The sequence below is a fragment of the Euprymna scolopes genome, chromosome 33, assembly GCF_053919585.1.
Source record: "Euprymna scolopes isolate OS-2025 chromosome 33, ASM5391958v1, whole genome shotgun sequence".
Taxonomy (NCBI): Eukaryota; Metazoa; Mollusca; class Cephalopoda; order Sepiida; family Sepiolidae; genus Euprymna; species Euprymna scolopes.
In genome coordinates, this window is record NC_136514.1 from 75120453 (window position 1) to 75143652 (window position 23200).

The window sequence follows — 23200 nt, forward strand, 5'->3', positions numbered from 1 at the left end:
ATGTTAACAACGGATTTCGGAATAAACACCATTGGGGGGGGGGGGGGATATTTAAAAAAAAAAAAAAAGTCAATAAAAGTCGTCATTTAAAAAGAAATTTAAAATCAAATGTTTGTAAAAGTGAGAAATTATTAATAAATGTTTAGTAACATTTTTCGGTGCTAATGCAGAGAGTGATCCGCGCTATTTTTTAAATCGTGTTTTTTTTTTATTCCAACCGATCTTATATAGAAAAACAAAAAAAAAAAACTCAAAAAGCAAGCGACAAACTTTTTTTTTGGCCTTATATAATAAAGAAAAAATGTGTAAATTAAAAAATTTACAAGATAAACTAATGAATTATGCTTTTTTTTTCACTTACTAAACAGAAAATGAAATCTTTCGTCAATTCGTGGCTGTGAAATGAATCAAACCAGAAGTTCAGTTTTATTAACAGAACAGATTCGCACCACGGTTAAAAAAATATATTTATTTTATTTAATATTTTAATAATTCGCGAGGTAAATTTATTTTAATAACATAAAAACATGCCTCGACTCTAAAGATGGGTTGTCTGAAAATTTCAAATAAATTGGTAACGTAGAAATATGGTTTTATTCGTTTGGAACGAACCAAATTTATATATATATATATATATACACACACACACAAAATATTCAAATCATTTTGTGTAGGGCAAAAGGATCAATGTGTTGTATGCTTAGTAGGCCATTTGCAATTTGGGGAAAGTGCATGTTCAGGCTGTCATGTATTACATTTTGCAGACTTGTATATTCATATAATTCACACCAAATTCAGAGTACTCCGAACATATGTATAGTCTGTTCTATTATACGATTGTGAGAGCTGGACAATCACCAACACCAAAAGAAAAAGACTAGAAGCAACTGAAACTTGGTTCCTGAGGAGAATTTTGAAGATATCCTGGATAGAAAAGAAAACAAACCAAGAGGTATTAAAAATGGCAAACACAGAAAGGTCTCTAATAATAAAAACAGTACGAAAAAGACAAATGAGATTCATGGGTCATGTCTACAGAAAAAGCAGAAGAAAACAAATTAGCATAGGTAGAAGAAGCAGAGGATGTCAGCAAGAAACATATGTTGACAGTCTGAATATCTGGGCAACATCAAAAATGATGAGCAACAATGAATTCATAAATGCCTGGAGAGAGATAGATGGAGAGCCATAGCTGTCAATGCCTGTACCAGGCAGGACACCACTTGATATCTTCATAAAGAAGAAAAATCATTTCATAAAAATACTGATGTTAACTAATCATATTCCATCTATAATAAAAACTTCAAAGGGTTTTTTCCTGTTTTTTTTTGTTTTTTGTTTTTTTTAAATGAAAGCAATTAATCTGATCACTAAACTTACCACTGTAAAAGATTTTTGAGAATTTAATCATTTCCATGAGTCCCAAGCGAATTATAGCGGCTTTTGTATTATCACCATAACCAAGGCCATCACTTATTCCAGCACCAACGGCAACAATATTCTGGTAAAAAAAATAAATAAAAAAAAAATAAAAAATTGGAAAACTGAAAAATTGAATTTACAATTTATTAATTTTTAACTGATTTTCTTTCCAGCATGACTGAATGCGATTATAATTTTGATTAGTTCTTGTCAATTAAAATTAAATTTATTAAAAAACAAAAAGTAAAAACTTGTATGATCTATGTATCCATGACAGATTAAAAATATATTAAAAAAAAAAAAAAAAAATGATCTAGTTTTATTTTTAAACAAGAAAATAAATTTTTATGAGTATATGTGGAGTGACCGTATCACCCGCTATTTTGAAAACAATGTCAAGATACAAAGGGAGATAAAACAATAGTTCACACTTGACTAGATTTATGTTGTAATGCCTACGAATTCCCATCTGAAGCTTATACATCAAAATAGATGGGGAGTCCATTAAAGTATATATATATATATATATATATATATATATATAAATAAAAACAATGTGTATAGTGTATATATACATTTAAAAAGAGTCAACAAAGCATATTATGGTTGATTATTAGTACAGAAGGCAATGGATTAATAAAGACTTACTTTAAGAGCACCACATATTTCAACAGTCTCATTGTCCTCGACGACAACAATTCGGAAATAATCTGTATGGAAGCAATCTTTTAAAAGCAAACCAATTTCTTTGTTTTTACAACCTGTAAGAACACGAACGAGAAAATCAATAAAATTGTTGAAATATTGACAGGGATGATCTGTGACCAAACGTTAATAGACCGTATATTTAACTTATTAGCTTATCTTAAAAGATTGTGAATGTACCGAATAGATATTTTTAAAATATCTTTGCTCATTGGCAGTTCCATAGACTTGAAGAAATTGTTTATTTCAAAATTCTTATCCACTTATATAAACAGCACTTTATGTTTGTAGGTCTGTCCATATTTTTCATTTTGTCAAGAGAGAATTACATCATCAAAAGTTTTGCATCATAAGTAGTACTTTAGGTTTGTATCAGATGCTTCAATATGTTTCCAGACTTTTTTTTTTTTCGTATGGACACTTATTGATAGTACACACTTGAAACTCTGGTCGCCTGCAAATCTCTGGCAGCAATGCACTTGTTGTACTGTTCCAACAACTTCTGGAAAGTCTCATGGAAGTCCTCTTGTGTGAGCGTGTCAATGACCCTCGTCACAGCCTCTTTCATCTCAATTCCCTCATAACGACAGCCTCTAAGATTTTCTTTGAGCTTATGGAACAACCAAAAATCAAAGGGAGCAAAGGAGGGTGAAAAACTGTCGTGATGCTCATCTTGGTCTGTGACAAGGATGAAGTTGTGGACTGCGACACTGGCCCGATCGAAATGCCATTGACCCGATTTGAAAAGGGCTGACCTCTTCTGACAGAATCTCTTCCTGAACTCCCTTAAAACCTCAACATAATATTCCTTCTTGACTGTCTGTCCAGTGGGAACCCAGTGAATGTAGATTATGCCCATGCCGTAAAAAAAAAAAATAAAATAAAATAAAAAGAAAAGAATCATAAGTTTCTGGGTAGATTTGCTCTGTTTGGCCTTATTGGGTATGAGAGAGCCAACATACTTCCACTGGGAACTGTTTCTTGGTCTTTGGATCATAGCAGTAGATTCAGCTTTCATTGCAGGTCACCAGAGCATCAAGAACTACAGAATTGACTAGCTTGACCATTTTCCTGCTATCATGACATCTTTCTTTCTGATCTTGTGAGCACCCTTGAACAAACTTTGCTCAAATCTTCCAATCAACTCTGGTGTTTTGACTTCTTTAATACCCCCCCCACACCACCCATCATCCCTCACAAACCACCTGCCTTTCTTGAATTGCTTATACCACTCAAAAACAGATGCCCGTTTTTTGCAAAATGGTCCAAAACCAGTCTGAAGCATTCCATACAGTCAGTCATCTCATAAGATATATAGCAATAACATACTGAATTTAAGAATCTACGACTTTAAATGCCTGTACAAAAAAAATCTGGAAACTTATTGAAGGCACCCTTATATGTTTATCCATATTTTGTCAAGGGAGATAATTACATGAAAACTATGGTTCTTTCTTGGTACTTTGTATAGTTTAATCAAGACATTAAAAAATGAAAAAGGTTATATTGTATGTATCCGTTATGGAACAAAGTTCTCCAGACAAAAAAAAAAATTCACTTAATTTCATCAAGTATTTTTTTTTTTTTTTTACAGCGAAAAAAAAAAAAAAAGTTATGATACCGAGCAAAAGGTTCGATTTTTAGAAAGAAAAGCTAGTAATAAAGATGGGGAAGGAGTGGCGGCACTTTACATAGAGTTATCTCCCTGTGGTGTTAAAAATTTCCATAATGGCTGACTTCAACGCGCTCTCATAAAAACATGTTTTTTCGTTGTAAAAATCGCTAGAACATTAACTATAATAATATATACAAAATCTACAAAATTTAAAATATATTTAGCGTACTTTACGACTAGGCTACACCGATATTTCCTGTTAGCTTAGGTAAATACTTTTGCAGTTTTAACAAAAGAGCTACAATAATATCAGAGCATCTCCATTTACACTGAACTTCTACAGAATACCAACATCAATATATTACATATGAATAAATCTCCAGAGGTTCTGCTAGTAATTATTATAATTATAATCTTGTTATTATTTAATACGGTCATCTGATGTTGAATCAAGTAATTTAAGAAAAAAGTTTTTATGTTTCAAGTTCTTCCTATCTTTAAATATTTATTCATAGTGTTTGGTTTGATTTTTTTGTAGAAAGCAATTGTTTTTGACTCTGTAGGACAAAATTGAGTTTTGCAAAAGGAAAGAAAAAACAAAAAAAAACAAACAATATTATGAATGCTTGGTGCTTTTTTGATCAGGATTGGTTGGTTGGTTGTTTTTGTATTACGGCATATCAACCCTTTTCGGGTTATTTAATGCCGAATCCAAAGATTTTGAAGAAAAATTTTTTTAATAGAATATATTTGTTGTTTTCACGTCGGTTTCTATTTAACTCATAGTTGGGACCCTAACAGGTACTACCACTCTGGGTCAGAGTGGACCTGGGAGCAATGGTAATTAAAGGGTGGCTCCACATTCCCCAAAGCCCACAACCTGGGGCCTCACCACTGGATATAGTTTAAGGTCATATCCAGGACCCCCATTGAGGGACTTTTTTTTACCCTCTGCAGGGGGGCAGTCGGCGTATTCTAATGCCTCACCGACAGGGCCGTTTTGATCAGGAAGCCAGTATCTTAAGACTAGCCTGATCAAATTCACCAAAATTTGAATTTTTCTTCTCTATAAATAAATGCGTTCATACGCCCAACAACGCAATTTTTTTTTTTTTTTTTTTTTTTTTACACATTACCAATAAACAAAAAAAATTTCCTGCCTTTTGTAGAGATACAAGCGTTTAAAAAGTATTTTTTAAAAATTTACTTACCGATGGTGGATTCGCAATAGTTTCCTTCGGCTACTTCATTGGCAATATTTGCCCCCATCAAAACGGCACAAGAAATGCTTAATTCTGATTCAATTACTTCCGAAATAAGACGGATGCCACCTTCTTTTTTCACTTCAAAACCCTTTGAACAAATAAAATTACAAAAACAATCAGACATGTGAAAATAACATTAAAATTTTTTGTTTTGTTCAATTTTTCCTATATTAAAAAGCTAAAAATCTGTATGATATGCATACCTGTGATGAAATGAAAATGTATTCCAAAAATTACGTAAATTGATCAATTAGTTTCATTTTTAAAAAAAAAATTAGTGATTAATAGGAATTCATAGACATTACAACAAATCTTACACATTTGAATTGTTTTATGAGTTTTTCTTTTTTATTTATTTATTTATTTATTTATTTATTTATTTTTACAATGGGCAAGACTGTCTGATTACTAATCAAGATTTGATTTTTTCTTTTTTTAAATAAAACTACTTGATCAATTTACCTGATAGCTTGTCTCATAGAGTAATTAAGTTTTTGGTATTTCGCCATGGTGCCGGCTGATGCAACATTTACAAATGACTAAGTAAGACTTATTCTTTAGATGAAATCAAAAAATTTGAATATAGCATACTCTTTACATTGTTTTTCTATCCTTTGCAAATGTTATTAGTATGTTATTATGGATGATGACTACCAGTTGTCAAAATTTCAGCTTTTCACAGGTGTTATTTCTAACAAATATTAGATTTTAAAATGTTGTCCCTTAGTTTTGGATACTACTGTATTTCAAATGTTTCTTTACTTTTTAATCTAGGGAGAATTCAAGAAGCACAAATTTTAGTAACAAAATTATATTGTGAAATCCATACATATAACTAAAAACGAAGATCATTTATAAAATCGTGATCTTAGTAGAAATGATAAAATCACTTGAAAAAGTGAAAAAAAATTAAATATTTGCAAAACTTTAAACGTTTTTTGAAAAAATGTCTTCTAATTTTGCATTACACACGTTTAACTTTTTTTATGTATTTAACCAGCATGCATTCGGTAATTTCCGTTGTTGAGATGGCTTTTCCCCCCTTCTGACTGTGGCAAATTGCTGGTCCTATACAGTTAAAGGAGGACCACCATACCAGGCTTTGCCTTCTTTCTTTGATGAGATTAGTTTATTGCTAATCGCCTGAGGTGCCCCTATTGGAGAATACTGATGAGTCTGTGCAGCCATTTTTTTCAGGCTATAGTGCACTTTCCCTGGTTTTTCAATTTCTCTTTCTGAGCATCGTGTCATATCATCCCACCATGGGAGGAGATAAAAAAACTTCAGTTGGTACATTCCTGATAGTTCCTATTTACAATGCCTCCCCACAGTACAGAGTTAGACACCAGGGTCGTTTTTTAATGTGGAGAAAAGAAACAAAAATAAAAATTGTCTCAGTCGTGAAGGATTTCTCCTCCACTGACAGAACAAGAAATTGAATTGCAGTATCTGCCGGAACAGATACTACACTTTGAGGTATTTATTTGCTCCCCCACTGAGCAAATTAGGCACAGGGCCGATTTTTAAAGTGAGGAGTGAAGGGGAAATGGGGACCAACTCCCCGGGGAGTAGGGGAGCTGGATAGTGACAATTGGTATGAAGGGTTGCCCCTACATTGACCAAGGTCTTATATGTGGGGTCGCCCCCACATATGGTCTTTGCTTGCAGTATCTGCCGGAACCAATACTACACTGAGATATTAAATCCTTTATTTATGTTAAAAATACATTGAAAATCAACAATGAACAAAAAACTTAGGCACATGGCCAACTCAAAAGTGTGTGTGTGGGGGGGGGGGATTGTGGGTGTCGTTAGTCATCCTTGTCACTCCAGAACTAAACAAAATCAAAAGTTTCTCCCAGCTAGTATCTTCTTTCACCATAATACCACATTCACCCTTTCATACTGGGGGACATCCTACTTAACTCCCAATTTTTAAAACATTTTTTATTGACGTGTAAAAACAAAAAAAATAAAAATGGTAAAATAATTCATTTGTGTCGAGGGCGGGGGATTAGTGGGATCCTCCCAACCCCGTCTAGTTGATAGACTGCCCGTTCCATTAGGTTTGTAAAAGGAACCTGGCTTCTGCGGGTCAGTCTCTAAGTGGGGATGCCCTCTAGATGGGGGTGAATGGAGAAAAGAAAATTTTGTGGGTAAGGCCCGGCCCGAAGGCCAAGTAAAGTTTTTCATTTTTTTCTGCTTCATTTTATTTTTAATCTTTTGTTAAAGTTGGTTAATCGAGTAAGGTTTTTTTAATCTTCAATTCTTCTTTCTTCAGCTATTTTCTCTTTTAAATTGAAGCCTTCGGTCTACATCTGATATGCTAAAAACCCATAACAGTTTCTGTAATTAACTTGAAATGGAGTTGATGACCTTCAATGACAGAAGAGCAAATTAACGATATGCCTATTGCTGGGTTCTTGATACACTATTTTTTTTATTTATGAGGGTGGAGGCGTTTTACATTTGCACTCGGAAATACTCCAATTGTCACTCATTAAGAAACAAATTTCATTAAATAAAAGACAGTTTGTATGCGCAGGTGTCAGACATGTTTTCATTGGCTAATCATTTTTTTTTTTATATGGATACCATTTCCATTCTCTACAAAACATGGTGTCAATTCTAAAATGCATAACATTTTTTAAATATATTATGATGTATTGTTTTTTTATTTATTTTTAATAAGTATAATTTTATTCATATAGACTTTGCCAAAAATAGGTGGCTTGCTTTATATATATATATATATATATATATATATATATATATATATATATATATATAAGTGATGGTTGTGTAGTTCCAACGAGAGAAAAAAAATGTATATTTAAAAGAGTGTAGCCATCAACAATTGTGGGTTTTTTTAAAGGTTTTCATCATATTTTTATTTTAAAATATTTTTATAATGCGTTTCGAGCTTAGGGTGTGCTGTCTTCAGATGTTTTCGTAAAAAGTTTTTCTTCAAAAACTTTGACCGGACACTTTGAACATTTACGGCTGGAGACAGAATGTCTGAGACCACACATCACTCTGAAAAACACATTTAGTATCAGCGGAGGTAAAAATAACTTTACAAACTCCCATTTTGAAGAAAAACTTTTTACGAAAACATCTGAAGAGAGCACACCCTAAGCTCGAAATGCGTTATAAAAATATTTTAAAATAAAAATATGATGAAAACCTTTAAAAAGAACCCACAATTGTTGATGGCTACACTCTTAAATATATATATATATATATATATATATATATGATTGCAACGTCTTGTCAGACGAGTGCCACTCCCTCAGACACTTAAAGTTCATGAGCCCAAAATGACTTTTTTTTTTAGTCCTACCAGTGAATTCAAGCAGGCATGACACTGAAGATAGTCATTGAGATCAATTATTACATGCTCCCAGCATTTCAAGCCTCCACACGTCACAACTTTTCCATCGCCACAGGACCACTTTTATAGACAAATGCCTGAGGGAGTATCTATACACACATGATGTTACAGAGTCTTAGCTTTGTACGACAGCTAAGTCTCTCTCTCGGTTCAAAATGTGGAGATCCAGCAACAAGCAAGAGCAAGATAGCCAGCAACAAGTTAAACTGCAGACCAGCTTAATGCGGGTACTGGTCTCCCGCTTTATGATTTTTTTTAAATCAGATTTTCTTCTCCTAGAAAGGTTGCCTTCACCACGTCCTACAGGAGTCCTCTCCACCCCAACACACACGGTGTTAGTTGGCCGTTGACCCCGAAAAAGGGTTCATTTGCCCTTTGGAAGGTCTTGTTTTAATCCTTCAGGGAGACTAGCCACCTTCCTCATCAAACAAGTCTGGTGGGGGAACCAGTTTAGTCGCCGGTGACCCAACCATGAGGCAGGTAGTACTGGGTTACATGGTACCAGTAGCATATGACATGAGCTGACATTATATATATATATATATATATATATATACACACACACATACATACATACTCTCTCTCACCCATTATATATATACTAGCTTGGGTGCCTGGCATTGTTTGGAGGTGTGTGTTGAGCAAAAAGTGGTAGTAAGCAGGCAGGCTCGAACCCGCACTGCGAAAAAACTGGGGGGAAAAAAAAAAAAAAAAAAAAAAAAAAAAAAAAAAGTGACGTTTTTGCCGCTGCGTCCATCGCCAAACCAGAACTGGCGAAGGTTTAAATTAAGGCTAGTCAGTCGAAAAGAGAGGATAACTTTAAAAAATATCAGCAAAAAAAAGCAGCGATTCCTTGTAGAAGAGTGTCAATTTTTCAATATTTGTCTTCCAAAGGGTCAAGCTTCAAAACGATACCAATATCGTGAAAATCCGTCGCCTATGTCAAAAATTTTAGGCAGACATACAAACATACATTAAAACAGACAGGTGAGATTTATATTATAGATAAGAGTTGGTGAATTGTTATTGTTAACTATGTGGAGGTCTCATTGATCTTTGGCTTATTTTCTTTCAAAATGAAGCCTTTGATTTACATCATCCATATACTAAGAGCTCAGAACAAATTGTTAGATATTAGCGATTAAATCAGCTAGTATAAAGTTTGACATGGGCACATGGAATACGTGTAATAATGACCAAAATGATTTTAAGATAGTTGAGGTAATGTTAAGGCAAAGGGTAGCAGGTTAAATATCGTAGACATAATAGGACATTAGAGGGGAAAAAATTAACGATATCACATTTTTTAGGTTGAGAGAAAAAAAGATTTTCATATCAGTCTGTTAGTGGAAGCTATAAATAAACCACCAATAGACCACCAATAATGGGAGTCTTTTGATGGAAGCCAAACTGGAGACAGTGAATAATACAAGTCTGGATTGCGTGAAGGTAAGTTAAATTAATTAGCTAAGAAAATGTTAAGTCTCTCTCCTATGTGAGTCAATTCTTTCCAAAAATAAAACCTTTAAGAAACTTTAAGCAAATGACTCCTTGTATCTAGCTAAACAGTCACTCCTGAAAATACAGCAACCATGAGTGTCAATAAAAGATTCACATATATATTTAGAAATTTCATTTGATTTATTATGCTATTGAGAAAACATTTAAGTAACTTGAAATGGAGTTGATGATTTCCAATGATAGAAGAGAAACTTAACACGGCTACTGCATTGTTCTTTATGCACTACTTATTCAGGAGGGTGCAAAAGTTTTATTTTTATACTCAATAGTTCTCCCACTGTCACTCATTAAAAATCTGATTTTATTTAATAAAAGACAGGTTTGTACGTGCAGGTGTTAGGCATGTTTTAATTGGCTAATCATTTTTGTTTATATGAATGCCATCTTTGTCCTGTATAAAACATAGTATCAATTCTAAAATGCTTAAAAAAAAGAAAAAAAAGATATATACATTATGTTTTGATTTTTATTTATTTTTAATGAATATAATTTTAAAGTAGAGTTTGCCAAAAGTTGGTGGCATATATATATATATATATATATATATAAAAAATAAATTCATAGGAATATATTAGTCCTCGCGCAAAAGCGCAGGACACAAAATGTTTTAAATAATAATAATGATAGAATAACAATAACAAAGTCTTTCGCTAGCAAGGACTACTATTGAGCGTAACCAGTTATACACTCCTTTTGAAATTTTCGTCTATTTTTCTCGTTATCTACTGAATATTTTTAATGAAACCTACATGAAATATGTTCCTTATTAAATTGTAAAGATTTTCTATTCTGAAAGAAGTTTAAAAAAATTTAATCTAAAAAAGTTATTTTAAAGTTTTTGTTAAAAAAAAATTCAGATTTTCTCATTATTCAGACATGTATGACAAGGAGGGAGTTGCAAAAAGAGTTGTGGTCTGAGGAGAATTACAAACTGAAATAGAGAGTCGGAGAGTTTTTATAAATACATACAAAACCACATTCATCTTTTTTTTTTTTTTAAATCCAAATTAATAAATTAAATAAAATATAATCTTAAAAAGATACGATACAAGTTAGAAAAGCATTTCATCCAAGGCATGAAAATTGTTAAACAAAATGTTTTTACTATAGGCTTTAAAAATAAAGGTACAAGATTCAATTTGAAATTTATTTATCTTCAAAGTGTACTTTTATACATTTTACAAGTAAGGTATTAAATTTTTATACTTTACTTTGTAAAATTTATAAACGTACACTTTGAAGATAAATAAATTTCAAATTGAATCTTGTACCTTTATTTTTAAAGCCTATAGTAAAAACATTTTGTTTAACAATTTTCATGCCTTGGATGAAATGCTTTTCTAACATATATATATATATATATATATATATATGGTGGATTCTCTCATCGAAGATGATGAGGGTTCAGTATGCAATCTTCAGCAGCTCCTAAGCTCTGTGACACCACATGCATAATTGCAATCCTGTAGACGTCCAGCACACTCCTCTGCAGATGGTGAACCTGCATATGCTCGTCGGTCAAAGATGCCTTCTCGAGTGAACAGATAACCCTGCTTTGCTGCGTGCTTTGAAACCACAATGGCATACATATTCATTTTTAGGTGGATTTTCTTGTGTTTTGCCTTCATATTTGCATGAAGGGTGTTCCTATGACGAAGGCGGTTATGTTCAAATTCTTTGGTCCCTAGGAAACACATCTTCCTCCACCCTCTGTGATCCCCTGCTGAACTCTCCCAGGAACTCAGAAATTCCACAACGCTTCAGGTTATCTTTTAGTTAATCTTTGTAACGCAGCAGGGGATGCCCTATTGGGGGGGGGGATGTAAAGAATTTGTCAGTTGCCCATAAAAAAGTTGCTTAGGAACCCTCGAGTCATCCATTCTCACAAGATGATCTGACCACCGCATTTCTATCCTGATCAAAAATGATTCAATACCAATGATTTCACATTTCCAGTAATTCCCTATTTGGAATACAATCCTGCCATTAACATTGCCAATTTAATGCAGACATCTCATATGGAAGGCATCAAGCTGATTTATATGCTTGCGATACAAGGTCCACGTTTCGGCACCATACAGAAGAGTAGGCAGAACAACAGATTTGTAGACTGCCACCTTCACTTTTAGAGACATCATGGCTGCTCCAGAGTGTGTCGCAACCTACCAAATGCCTCACTAGCTTTATTAATTCTACTTTAGATGTCCTTTTCAAATTTAGCATCATCAGACAACAGATCCGAGGTATGTAAAAGACACTGTTTTCAAAACTACACCAACATATACCACTGGTTGTGAAGAGGACGCAGTGTTTGGTTTTGGCTGATGAATAATTCCAGTCTTTTTTATGCTAATTGTAAGACCGAAGGCCTTACATGCACCAGAAAAGCTATTGAGGATGTTCTGCATGTCATCAAGACTATGGGTGACAAGAGCACAGTCATCAGCATAAAGGAGATCAAGAACAGTCTGCAAAGAAGTCTTGGTTTTGGCCTTGAACCGTTTGTTGGTTAAATAATCCTCCACTTGATCGATATTCAACACCTATGCCTTCTGAGGTGTTCTTGAAAGCTGTCTCAAGCATCATCAAAAAGAAAAGAGCAAATAGGATCGGAGCAAGGACACATCCTTGCTTAGTTCCATTTGACACTTCAAATGGTTCACTTTGTTCACAGCCAAATCGTACTGTCACCACCATTCCCCAGTGAAAGGAAACAATCACATTCAACATCTTGCCCGGAATACCAAACCTCCTCAAAACAGTCCACAGGGCATCCCTAGAGATGGTATCAAATGCCTTTGTGAGGCCAACGAATGTAACGAACAAGTCCTTATTCTTCTACCTCACTCTCTCTTGTAGTTGCCGAAGATCATGACCACAATACTTCTTCCTGCCCTAAAACCACACTGGGTTTCTGAGAGCACAGTTTTACAGATTAAACCATTGAGTCTATTTAAGATTACACGAGCTAGAATCTTACCAGCAACAGACAAAAGAGAAATTCCTCTATGGTTATCACACTCACACTTATTTCCTTTGTGCTTAAACAGGTGAATAATTGACGCGTCTTTGAACTGTTGTGGCACGGTACCAAGTTCCCATATTAATGAAAACAGAGCACTTAGTTTCCAGATTAACAGTTGGCTTCCACAGGTATGCAGTCATCACCTGGAGCCTTACCATTTGAAAGTTGCTTTACAGCCCATTCAATCTCCGACATAGATGAACTATCAGCAAGCGCCTCGATGGTTGGCCTCTGAGGAATATCATCAATCACTCCTCGATCCACTGTCGATCCTGTTTAAAACATTTGAAAAGTGTTCAGCCCAGCGCTTAGTAATTTCTTTCTTATCAGGGAGGAAAATGCCATCCAACGAAAATATTGGAGATGCTTCCCTTAAAATTGGACTAAACACCCCCTTGAGGTTTTGGAAGAATGATTTAAAATCACACCTATCTGCCGCATCTTGTAAAGCTCTAGCTTTCTGCTCCCACCAGTTTTGTTTCATTTTCCAGAGCTGAAATTGTGGCAACCTTTTGGCTATTCTGAAAGCCTTGTATTTCACTGAAGAATTTTTGTCCGTAATCCATACTTGATGGGTTTGATGCATGTTATTGAGCAGAGGGATGATAGTTGGATCATTTTCATCAAACCAATCTTGGTTTTACTTTGAACATATCCTAATGACTCTTTGGCAGAGTCATACACTGCACTTTTAAACTCTCAAAGATGCTTCAATGTTATTCCCACATACAACAGAGGACAGCATTTCATCAGCAGCCTTTTGAAATGAGTGCATTATCTCCTTAACCTTTAAATTGCCTACATCAATTTTGTTGATGGAAGAATTATGTTGGTTTCGAACAGGGCGCTTGGTTTTCATCCTGACTGTGGAGCAAATCAATTTATTGTCTGACCAACATTCCCCGATGCTGTAAGAACGTGTAAGATTTATATCTTGTCTATCAGAACGACGTACAATGACATAATCAATGAGATGATAATGATTAGACCGCGGATGTTTCCAACTGGCTTTTTTGCAATTAGGCAGCTGAAACACTGTATTAGTGAACAAAAGATCAAATTCATTGCAAAGAGACAATAAGAGAACACTATTTGAGCTGACTTTACCAATTCCATGTGAACCAATGACATTTCTCCAAAATTGTACATCACTACCCACACGAGCATTATCCTGTATACAGACCTTTTTAATCTGTTCATGCAAAGAGGAGTAAAACCTTTTAGCTCATCAGATGAATTAAGTGTAGGTGCAGAGCAACTCAAAAATATGGCATATTTGTCCTTTCCTACTGCAATGCACAAGTACATAAGTCTGTCATTTATACCAACAGGCAGGGACTCAAGATTTTTGGCAATATCATTCCTGATGGCAAAACAAATGCCAGATTCACGTTTCTCAGAACTTTGTTTTCCAATCCAATAAAAAATGTATCCACCTTCGACTTCCTCTAGCTGTCCCGTATCAGCAAACTTAGTTTCAGAAAGAGCTGCAACAGAAATTCTATGATGCCTTAACACACGTGCTATGATAGCGGTTTTTCGTTCAGGGTTCTTTTTGTTATCTTGGAGTGTTCTTACATTTCAAGTCGCAATGAACATCCATGTATTTTGTTTCTATTCTTGATTTGGGTGCAAATATTGGATACCCAGACATCTGCACCTGATGACAGGGACATGAGCAAGTAAACAATTTTTAGGTCACCTTTTATAGACCCCTCCCCATGAAGAGGAAAGCAGTGCCATCCTATAAAGGGCTGCTTTGTTATGAAAGGAGGACACGAGTCACACAATTACTTGCGGGTGTTGTGAAAAACGGCCATCTACCTTTAACCACCTATGTGTAATGTTCATGCTAGGAACTGCCAGTGACATCTTTTACCTGTTCCTGTCACAATCCCATCATCGCCACAGGATTTATTGATTTATTATTAAAATTATTATAATTAAAATCACATATTGATGTACCAAACCATAGGCTTAAATGAATGAAAACGGTTCACTGAACAACCGGCACTTTGATTTGTTTTAAGTGGTCATTGCTTGTGCTGAACAAAGCACACTCTCTCCATCGGATTAACATGGTCTGTACAAGTGCCCACTGTGCCACACGTCAGATGATAAAACGATCGCAGGATTTTCTTGTAAGAGTAGTGTTCCATCTCCTAGATCAGTTGTGAGCCAACATTAAAAGGGCCTGATCCACCCTGGTAAGCTTTCTGTGCAGCTGGGCATCATACCAGCTATTTCTTGGTCCTTGACCCTAACTGTTAGTTTAGTCTAGTGGACACATTGCTTAGCGATGCTGTACCAACACCGTATAGGGGCTCTGGGTAGAGGTAGTACCTTTGAATCTCTGGCTGCTGCACCCAATAGGGTGGACAGAGATCACTGGTCCTCACTCATCTCCTAAATCTCTCACTTGCTAGCTCCAAGAGCTATACCCTAGGTACTGGTCTCAGCAGCCCTGCCAAACCTTGTATATATATATATATATCACGATTTTTGAGAGTTGAACTGTTATTTTCATTGACTATGTGGAGGTCTCTTTAATCTTTAAGTATCGTTTCCTTCAACTTTTCTATTTCAAATTGAAGGCTTTGATTTACATTTCTGATATACTAAAAACTGAGCAGTTTCATCATTACATAATGGACTTGAGTTTCAATGATAGAAAAGTAACTGCAGCAAAATAAGTGGGAGGATATCTCGCTTGTCAGTCGCTAAAAGAATTTGCACATGAAATGCATCGTGTGTGGGCATAAGCAGACTCAGTTGCAGCACAATTTGATCCCGGGAGATGACAAAGATGTCGCGGAGTAAAACATACGTATTATATATATTATTGAATGAAACCTCAAGGTGCCAAGTTGTTGAACGATATGCGATTTGCATACATGTGATGGCAAAAGAAACTATAAAAAAGAGCCAAATGTCGACGGCAGAGAAATGCTCTTGTCAAAAGAGAATTGATGTACTGTGACCATTTTTGAGACAGCAAAAAACCCTCCCAGAAAAGTGAGGATTAAACTGTCCACTGGTCGCGATATTTTTTAGACTATGACAACAACTGTGCCGAATTACTTAATTTTTATTTCTTACCTTAATTAATGATACGGCTATTGCATTGTTCTTTATGTTCCCTTTCAAGGCGGCACAAATACCTCGCACAAATTGGTGAGGGACGACAAAAACCAAAATATCAGCATCAGCAGCAGCTTCTTTCACATCGGGAATGGCAACCTAAAAAATAAACGAGAACAAAACAAAATAAAACAATTTAAACCGTTTTTGGTACTTATCCAGAAGATGACCCAATTTTATGTCAGCATTTTCCAGTAGTTTACAGTAAGCAGCCAGAACATGATTAGCCAATCAGCAGACAAGTTTCAATAAAATCGTAACTTTTTTTTTTTTTTTTTTTTTTTTTTTTAAATCAAAAATTAATTACAGCACGCTGTGCATAGTAAAAAAGAACCCCCCCCCCCCGCCCCACTAAAAAGATTTAGCAAATACAAATAACAAACACCTTTCGAAGTAAAACAGAAAAAGACCCCCCCCCCACTTAGTAGAAAACAAAATTCGTTAAAACACTTAACTTTCTATGAAAAAAAAAAAAAAAAATTAACAAATTTTATAGTTATTTCCTTGGGTAGCAGAACAACACTACTGTCAAAGGAAAATTAAGATGCCTCCTTCCTTCCACTAGTTTGTGGGGAAACCCTTGAGCATGGTTCAGAACAGGATAACGTGAGATCATGAGAAGCAGGTGACTGATGTAATATGGAAGCAAACAGAAATAATTCTGTTCATAGTTTCGTATTCATTACACCGAGCAGAAAATACCTCTGGGTACAATGGTCAGAACAATTGTCCAGTATGGGCATTGCTCGGACAAAAAGAAACTGCAACTTACTGTTTGTACAACTGCAAAGAAAGCTATACCAATACATTGGACTCTTTATTTGAGAAACAACATGAATAGGGCTCTGAATCAGAACACCTCGCTCGTTAAGGATTACCTTGATAGACAGCTGGCATAGATTCTCTGACAAACAACAAAACGGGAAAGATCGTGGGTAGAAGAAGCAGAGAGAGGATGACAGTGAGAAACATACTGAACACCTGAGGAATATCAAAACTGATGAGCAACAATGAATTCATGAAGGCCTCGAGGGAGAGAGATGGAGAGCCATAGCCATCAATGACTGTACCAGGCAGGACACCATTTGAATGAATGAATAGTCGTTTCCATGTTTTCGGTGTAAAAAGATTATTTGTACATTTCTCCTAAGTACAAAAAATTATTTATTTGAAACCAAAAAAAATATTTTAGAAATCTTTTTTACTACGCACAGCATGTAATTAATTTTAGATTAAAAAAAAAAATTCTTGCAATGAATAACGATTTCAATGAAACTCGTCTGCTGACAGTTAATTGCTGATTGGCTAAGTTGTTTCCAGGTTTTCATAAGAAAACCCCCACCCCTTAGACAATTACTATTTTCTTGTTTTGTTTTCAATGTTTTGACTTTATCGTCTGGCAGGATTTGCATCAACCTTTTCTGATTGCTTATGTAAACATAAGCACATCAAATTTGGTCAGGTTCTGGATAAGTATTTTTTTTTTTTTTAATATATTAAAACAAGAAATCAATTCTAATAATTTGGTTTGAAGATATTTTTAGTAACTAATAATAATAATACAAGCTGGCATTGCCGGATAGCTATTGCTTTGCAAAGTCCACTATTTGAAATACTTGAAACATTTTAAAATATTTTTTTAAATTTAGATAAATATTAACAGTTTGCTAATTTTGATACAAAATTGTTTCTTTTAAATGTAACTTAAAAAAAAAAAAAAAAAAAAAAAAAAAATCAATTTTTCATTTGCAAATTGAAAAAGATCACTTGTTAAAAATCAAGTCAGTCCTAAAAAGATTCTTGTTCAGAATTCCCATAATATTAAAGAAACAAAAATAAAGGAAAATCTGTATGATGCATGTACCTGTGATGAAAATATATTCCAAAAATCAAATTGATCAGTAGATTTTTTTTAAAGAAAATCAAATTTTACAAGCATTCAAAGAGTGACTGCTTCACCCATCACTTTGAAAAAGAAAATGGCAAATAATCTAACTCAACAATAATTGCTATTTACTAGATTTATCTTGTAATGCCTTCCAATTCTTATTAATTGTTAAAAATCATTTTCTTCATAAAAATAAAATTACTTGATCAATTTACGTGATTTTTGGAATATAATATTTTCGTTTCATCATGGGTACGTACATCATACAGATTTTAAAATTTTTTTGTTTTTCAATAAAAGGGGAATTCCAGACAAGAACCTCTGTGTGGAATTCTGCATGGAAAAGTGAAGAATTCACATCCTTGGTTTTTTTTTTTTTTATCATACGGAGTTCATATTTACTTACGACATTTGTGGGTAATTTATAACCGGGTAGGTATTTGACATTTTCATGTTTCGTGTTGATGATATCTGTCAATTTCTCATCACCGATCATCTCTTCATAAACGTACATCTTCACTTCTGAAGCAAATGTGTCTGGCTTGTGGGTCACATTTAGACCAACGATCTTTGCAATGGCTGATCCCCTATTCAAATAAAACCAAAGAAAAAAGTTTAAATACAAATTTGCATTTTATATAGTAAAAGAAAGATCTTAGCTATTTTTTACCTTTATAACAGTATATTTGATCCATCCGTCATATCAACCTATTTTTAAGATATTGTGAAAAATATTCTAAAGCTAAAAAAAGACTAGAATAAAAACATTTTGGTTAAAAAGGTAAATTAGAGAAAAATTCTAGCATAACATTTTTTTATAAACTTTATTTCATGCAAGACATATTCCACGCAGTTTGCCTGAAATTTTCTGTTGTGCATATATGCAATTCAATTTATTCAAATTTTGATCAAAAAATGTTTTACACATTAATGACTCCGATTTGATTTCATCATAGAAATCAAGATGTTTGGTCAAAAGGTAAATTAATGAAAAAGTTTATTTTAACACATTTTATCAACTTTATTTCATGTCTGATTAAAAAACAAGAGATGCTAAAATTTTTTACATCAAATGTTATGAAAGGGTTATTTGGCACTATGAATTGGATGAAGAGGGGGGAGCAAACTTTTGAAAGCAAGATTCACTTTAGCTCTTTATGTAAGAGTTTGTTTGTCTGGCATGCAGGGCAGTAATTGATCTGAAGGAAGAAACACCCATTTCAGTGAGTAGGTTTATGGGAAGCGCGATCTCGTAGCTGCGAGGATTGGTAAGAGGGGAACTTGGCTGTATGCAAATTGGTTGGTGTTTGCTGGCATAAAGGTGACGGCAGGAGACCACTTGGCAGATGGCGCGTAGTGAACTACAAGGCGGTGTTGTTATTGAGGAGAGTTTTAAGGCGACTGTTTCTGTAACAAACTAACAAATTTGTGAGGAGTGGGTTTTCCTTCTTAGTCTTTCTTTATGGAAGCTCGAACTTTGAGGCATTTTTATCTTCACTGGAAACTGTGTCCTTACCGAGAACTGAGACTTTTTCGTATTTAACATAAAGTGATTCCATTGAACTGTTCAACACTCAATGTGCTGAAACTAAATTGTTTTGAGCAACCCGTCTTTGAGCTGAGAAGTCTCTTTCTTCCGGAAGTAGGTGATGCCAGGCCAACCCGTTCCCTTCCTATTGCTGGTTCCTGATTGTACGTACTACTTTATGTCCTCTTGAGTTGACACAAGTACAACTGGTTTTAGGAGAGCAGAAAGTAAACCTTGGGTTTGTTTTCAACTGCTTTGTAACTCTTGCTTTCCTTATTTGGTCCTTAAGTCCTCACACTTCATGAGCAATGGTTCTAACAAAAAGGGAAAGAACTGCTGTTTACTCGGTTAGAATTTGGAATCTATCCATTTCACTTATCATTGCCTGGTTTTTAATCTGAAGTAGTATTTTTTTCAGCTATCTACACCAAATGGCTTTATGTCTTGTATGGAGTGTTTTCCATAAAAAAAAAAAATGTATAAGACATCCAGCAGAAGTGCACCCAAGTAATCACGTACAAAAATATTAATTCACACGGAAAGAAAATAGTCCACCAAAATGTAACTGCCACATACCCATTCATCTCTGTAGGAAACAATACGTTGTCCAGTTTACTGTTAATCTCTCCCACTACCTTATAGGATGCTTCAGATACCAAGAAGCTTCCTCTTTTCAGGGTCTACACAAGTCGACTATTTCTCCAAATTTAATTTTTGTATGGATTGATTTTCATATTATTTGGATTATTCGGATTACTGTTTTCACCTTGAGTGTCATTTTAAATTTTACAACAAAAAATATAATGCAGAATACAAATATGATCCACGATATGTTATAGGGAATTACATAATTGTTGGCAAGTTTTCAACATTACTAAGATGCTTTAGATACCAAGACACTTCCTTTTATCCAGGGTCCACACAAAACTGGAAAAATGGCTGACTATACAACATTTGTAAGAAACAAATTTAAGTTTGTTTTGAATCAATTTTGTTATTCTTTTCTGTAATCCAATTCCATCTTAAAATCTACATTCTTGCTGTTCTTCATCACTTATGTAATATTCAACACAATTCGATTTTCTACTCCATAAAAGAAAAGCAAACAAAACAAAAACAAAACAAAAAAAACAAAAAACAAATCTACAAAGGAGAGTACTGTAGAACCTTGTTCAATCAGCAGCAACAAATAAAAAAAAAAAAAAATTATCCACAACTGAATAAGAATATTAATGCAGTCAATCGAATCTACCAAAATTAAGTTTTGTTTATTTGTCCTCAAATAGCTTACGAAGGAGACCTCCAGAGCGGTACATAAACTACTCCTTTTCGACCCCCCCCCTTACTCTGAAGAAAACATTAAGAAAAGATATTTGTTCTATCAAGAATAATTTGGGATTACTATTAGGATATCGATAATGCATACATTCAGATGGAGAGTGTTTTTTATGCAAAAAAAATCTTTCCAGTTCAAAGAGAGATTTAGCATTAAATAAATTGTCTTAAATATATATATATATATATATATATATAAAACCTCTGGCCTTAATGGAAGAGAGACTAAAACTTGCTGCAATGGTTTCAAATACTCTGAAATAACAAGGGAAGACTTGATTCCAAATATTTCTTGTGCTATATGTTCCCTCTTTGGTTTTCATACATAAAGTAAATTTCACAGTGTACAAGGATTATTTAATACTGGAGATATTCATAATCGTACCCTATTTCCAAAAGAAGGGAGATATAACAAATGAGAAATAATTGTAATCAAGTCTGACCTTGCTGTTATTTCAGATCATTTAAAATTATAGCAGCAAGTTTTTGTCTCCTCTCCAAGCCTATAGGTTTTGGGGAAAAATAAATACACACACATATTATACTCATAGCCAAATTGAATCTTGAAATGCTCATATCTTTGGTCCTATGGGATGAAACTACATAAAAATTTGCAGGCTTTTTGAAGATTATAAAATTTTAACCATAGAATAGTATAATTTGTAAAAAAAAAAAAAAAAAAAAAAAAAAAAAGAACCTATATTTTCAAACTAATAAAATATGCCCAAATTTGCCTTCATTTGTGTCACACAAATAAATAAATTAAACACATTCTAAACAAGAACCCCAAAAATATTGGAGTCAAAAGTGATGCAACACTAGTAAGAGATCATACCAAAAGGAAAATAAGCAAAAGTAAAATTAATTCAGTCAAAGTTTAAAAGCACAGAAAATCATGAAAGTTTAAAAGTGGGATCAATTTCGAAAAAAAAAAAAAAATGTGCAATAAAGTATTATGTCTAGTTTTTCGCATTAATATTATTTAGCTTAATTAGGGCAGGGTTGGCTAGAAATTGACATCTATAACCTCCAAGTCACTGTCACTAACCCAGATTTGATCATCAAAAATTTGAGAATAGACACATCTGTGAGACTGCAATGACCCATTATTTCCAACTAATCTTACCTACCTGGCGTTGTCCAGGAATCTTTTAATGATTTTCTATTTAAAGGCTTTAAAATTCAAATTTCTAAGCAGCTCATTCTTTTTAGGATTAACTTTCAAAAATAAGAATTTAATACATTATTTTTGGCATTTATAATACTATTGTATGTTTGATTTTAATAAATGATAAAATTCTTAAGTCCCATAGAGACGAGAAACACACGGATATACAAGAAGTGGTCACACAATTTTATTAATATCCTGAGAAACAATGGATGCCTGGAGCAAGGATGGTGCAATTCCAACTTCACTTCTCCCAAACTATAGTCTTAAGGTACCATGTGTGGTTAATGCGAACAATAGCTGGCTAAAAAAAAAAAAAAAAAAAAAAAAAATACATTGGTGCAATACTGCTGTATAGATTACAATTCACAGCGTATAATTATGAGAAAAATTGAATCACACGAAAGCATCACATGAGTTGTATAGTGGTTTTGCACTTCCATCTCAAGGTATGGGTTAGAATCCTGATTGGGATGAACCACAGAGCACCCAATGAAACCTTGAGAGTTGAAACCGATAGTTTCTGGGTGTATTTTCTTGTAAAAGAAAAAAGAAAAAGTCCAAGACAACTGAAAACAATGCCAAGAGAGCACATAGTCTCTGGTATTCCTAAATAGTTACTCATTTTAGTAGTGACTAGGCTGAACATTGCTTAACTTCAGTGATCTAGCCAGTGTGTCAATGTGATTATGTTGTATTTATTAATAAGGACATGCCACAAAATTACATAAATGATCAAGACAGAATTCTGTAAACTGGGATAAACTAAGTTGGAGAGAGAGAGAGAGAGAGAGAGAGAGAGAGAGAGAGAGAGAGAGAGAGAGAGAGAGAGAGGAGACAAAGAGAGAGGAGACAAAGAGAGAGGAGACAAAGAGAGAGGAGACAAAGAGAGAGGAGACAAAGAGAGAGGAGACAAAGAGAGAGGAGACAAAGAGAGAGGAGACAAAGAGAGACGAGACAAAGAGAGAGGAGACAAAGAGAGACGAGACAAAGAGAGACGAGACAAAGAGAGACGAGACAAAGAGAGACGAGACAAAGAGAGACGAGACAAAGAGAGACGAGACAAAGAGAGACGAGACAAAGAGAGACGAGACAAAGAGAGACGAGACAAAGAGAGACGAGACAAAGAGAGACGAGACAAAGAGAGACGAGACAAAGAGAGACGAGACAAAGAGAGACGAGACAAAGAGAGA

At 34.3% G+C, this 23200-nt stretch overlaps 1 protein-coding gene across 1 annotated transcript in view; it reads right to left on the reverse strand.

Moving 5' to 3' along the window:
* LOC145258304 (glycerol-3-phosphate dehydrogenase [NAD(+)], cytoplasmic-like) overlaps window positions 1-23200 on the reverse strand; it is a 98862-nt gene that overhangs the window by 15580 nt on the left and 60082 nt on the right. The window contains exons 2-6 of the mRNA XM_080116352.1: window positions 18383-18563; window positions 16047-16187; window positions 4954-5095; window positions 2071-2183; window positions 1381-1501 (exon numbers count right to left, since the gene is read on the reverse strand). Coding sequence (XP_079972478.1) covers window positions 1381-1501; window positions 2071-2183; window positions 4954-5095; window positions 16047-16187; window positions 18383-18563 — 698 coding nt within the window. The remainder of the gene's footprint in view (window positions 1-1380; window positions 1502-2070; window positions 2184-4953; window positions 5096-16046; window positions 16188-18382; window positions 18564-23200) is intronic.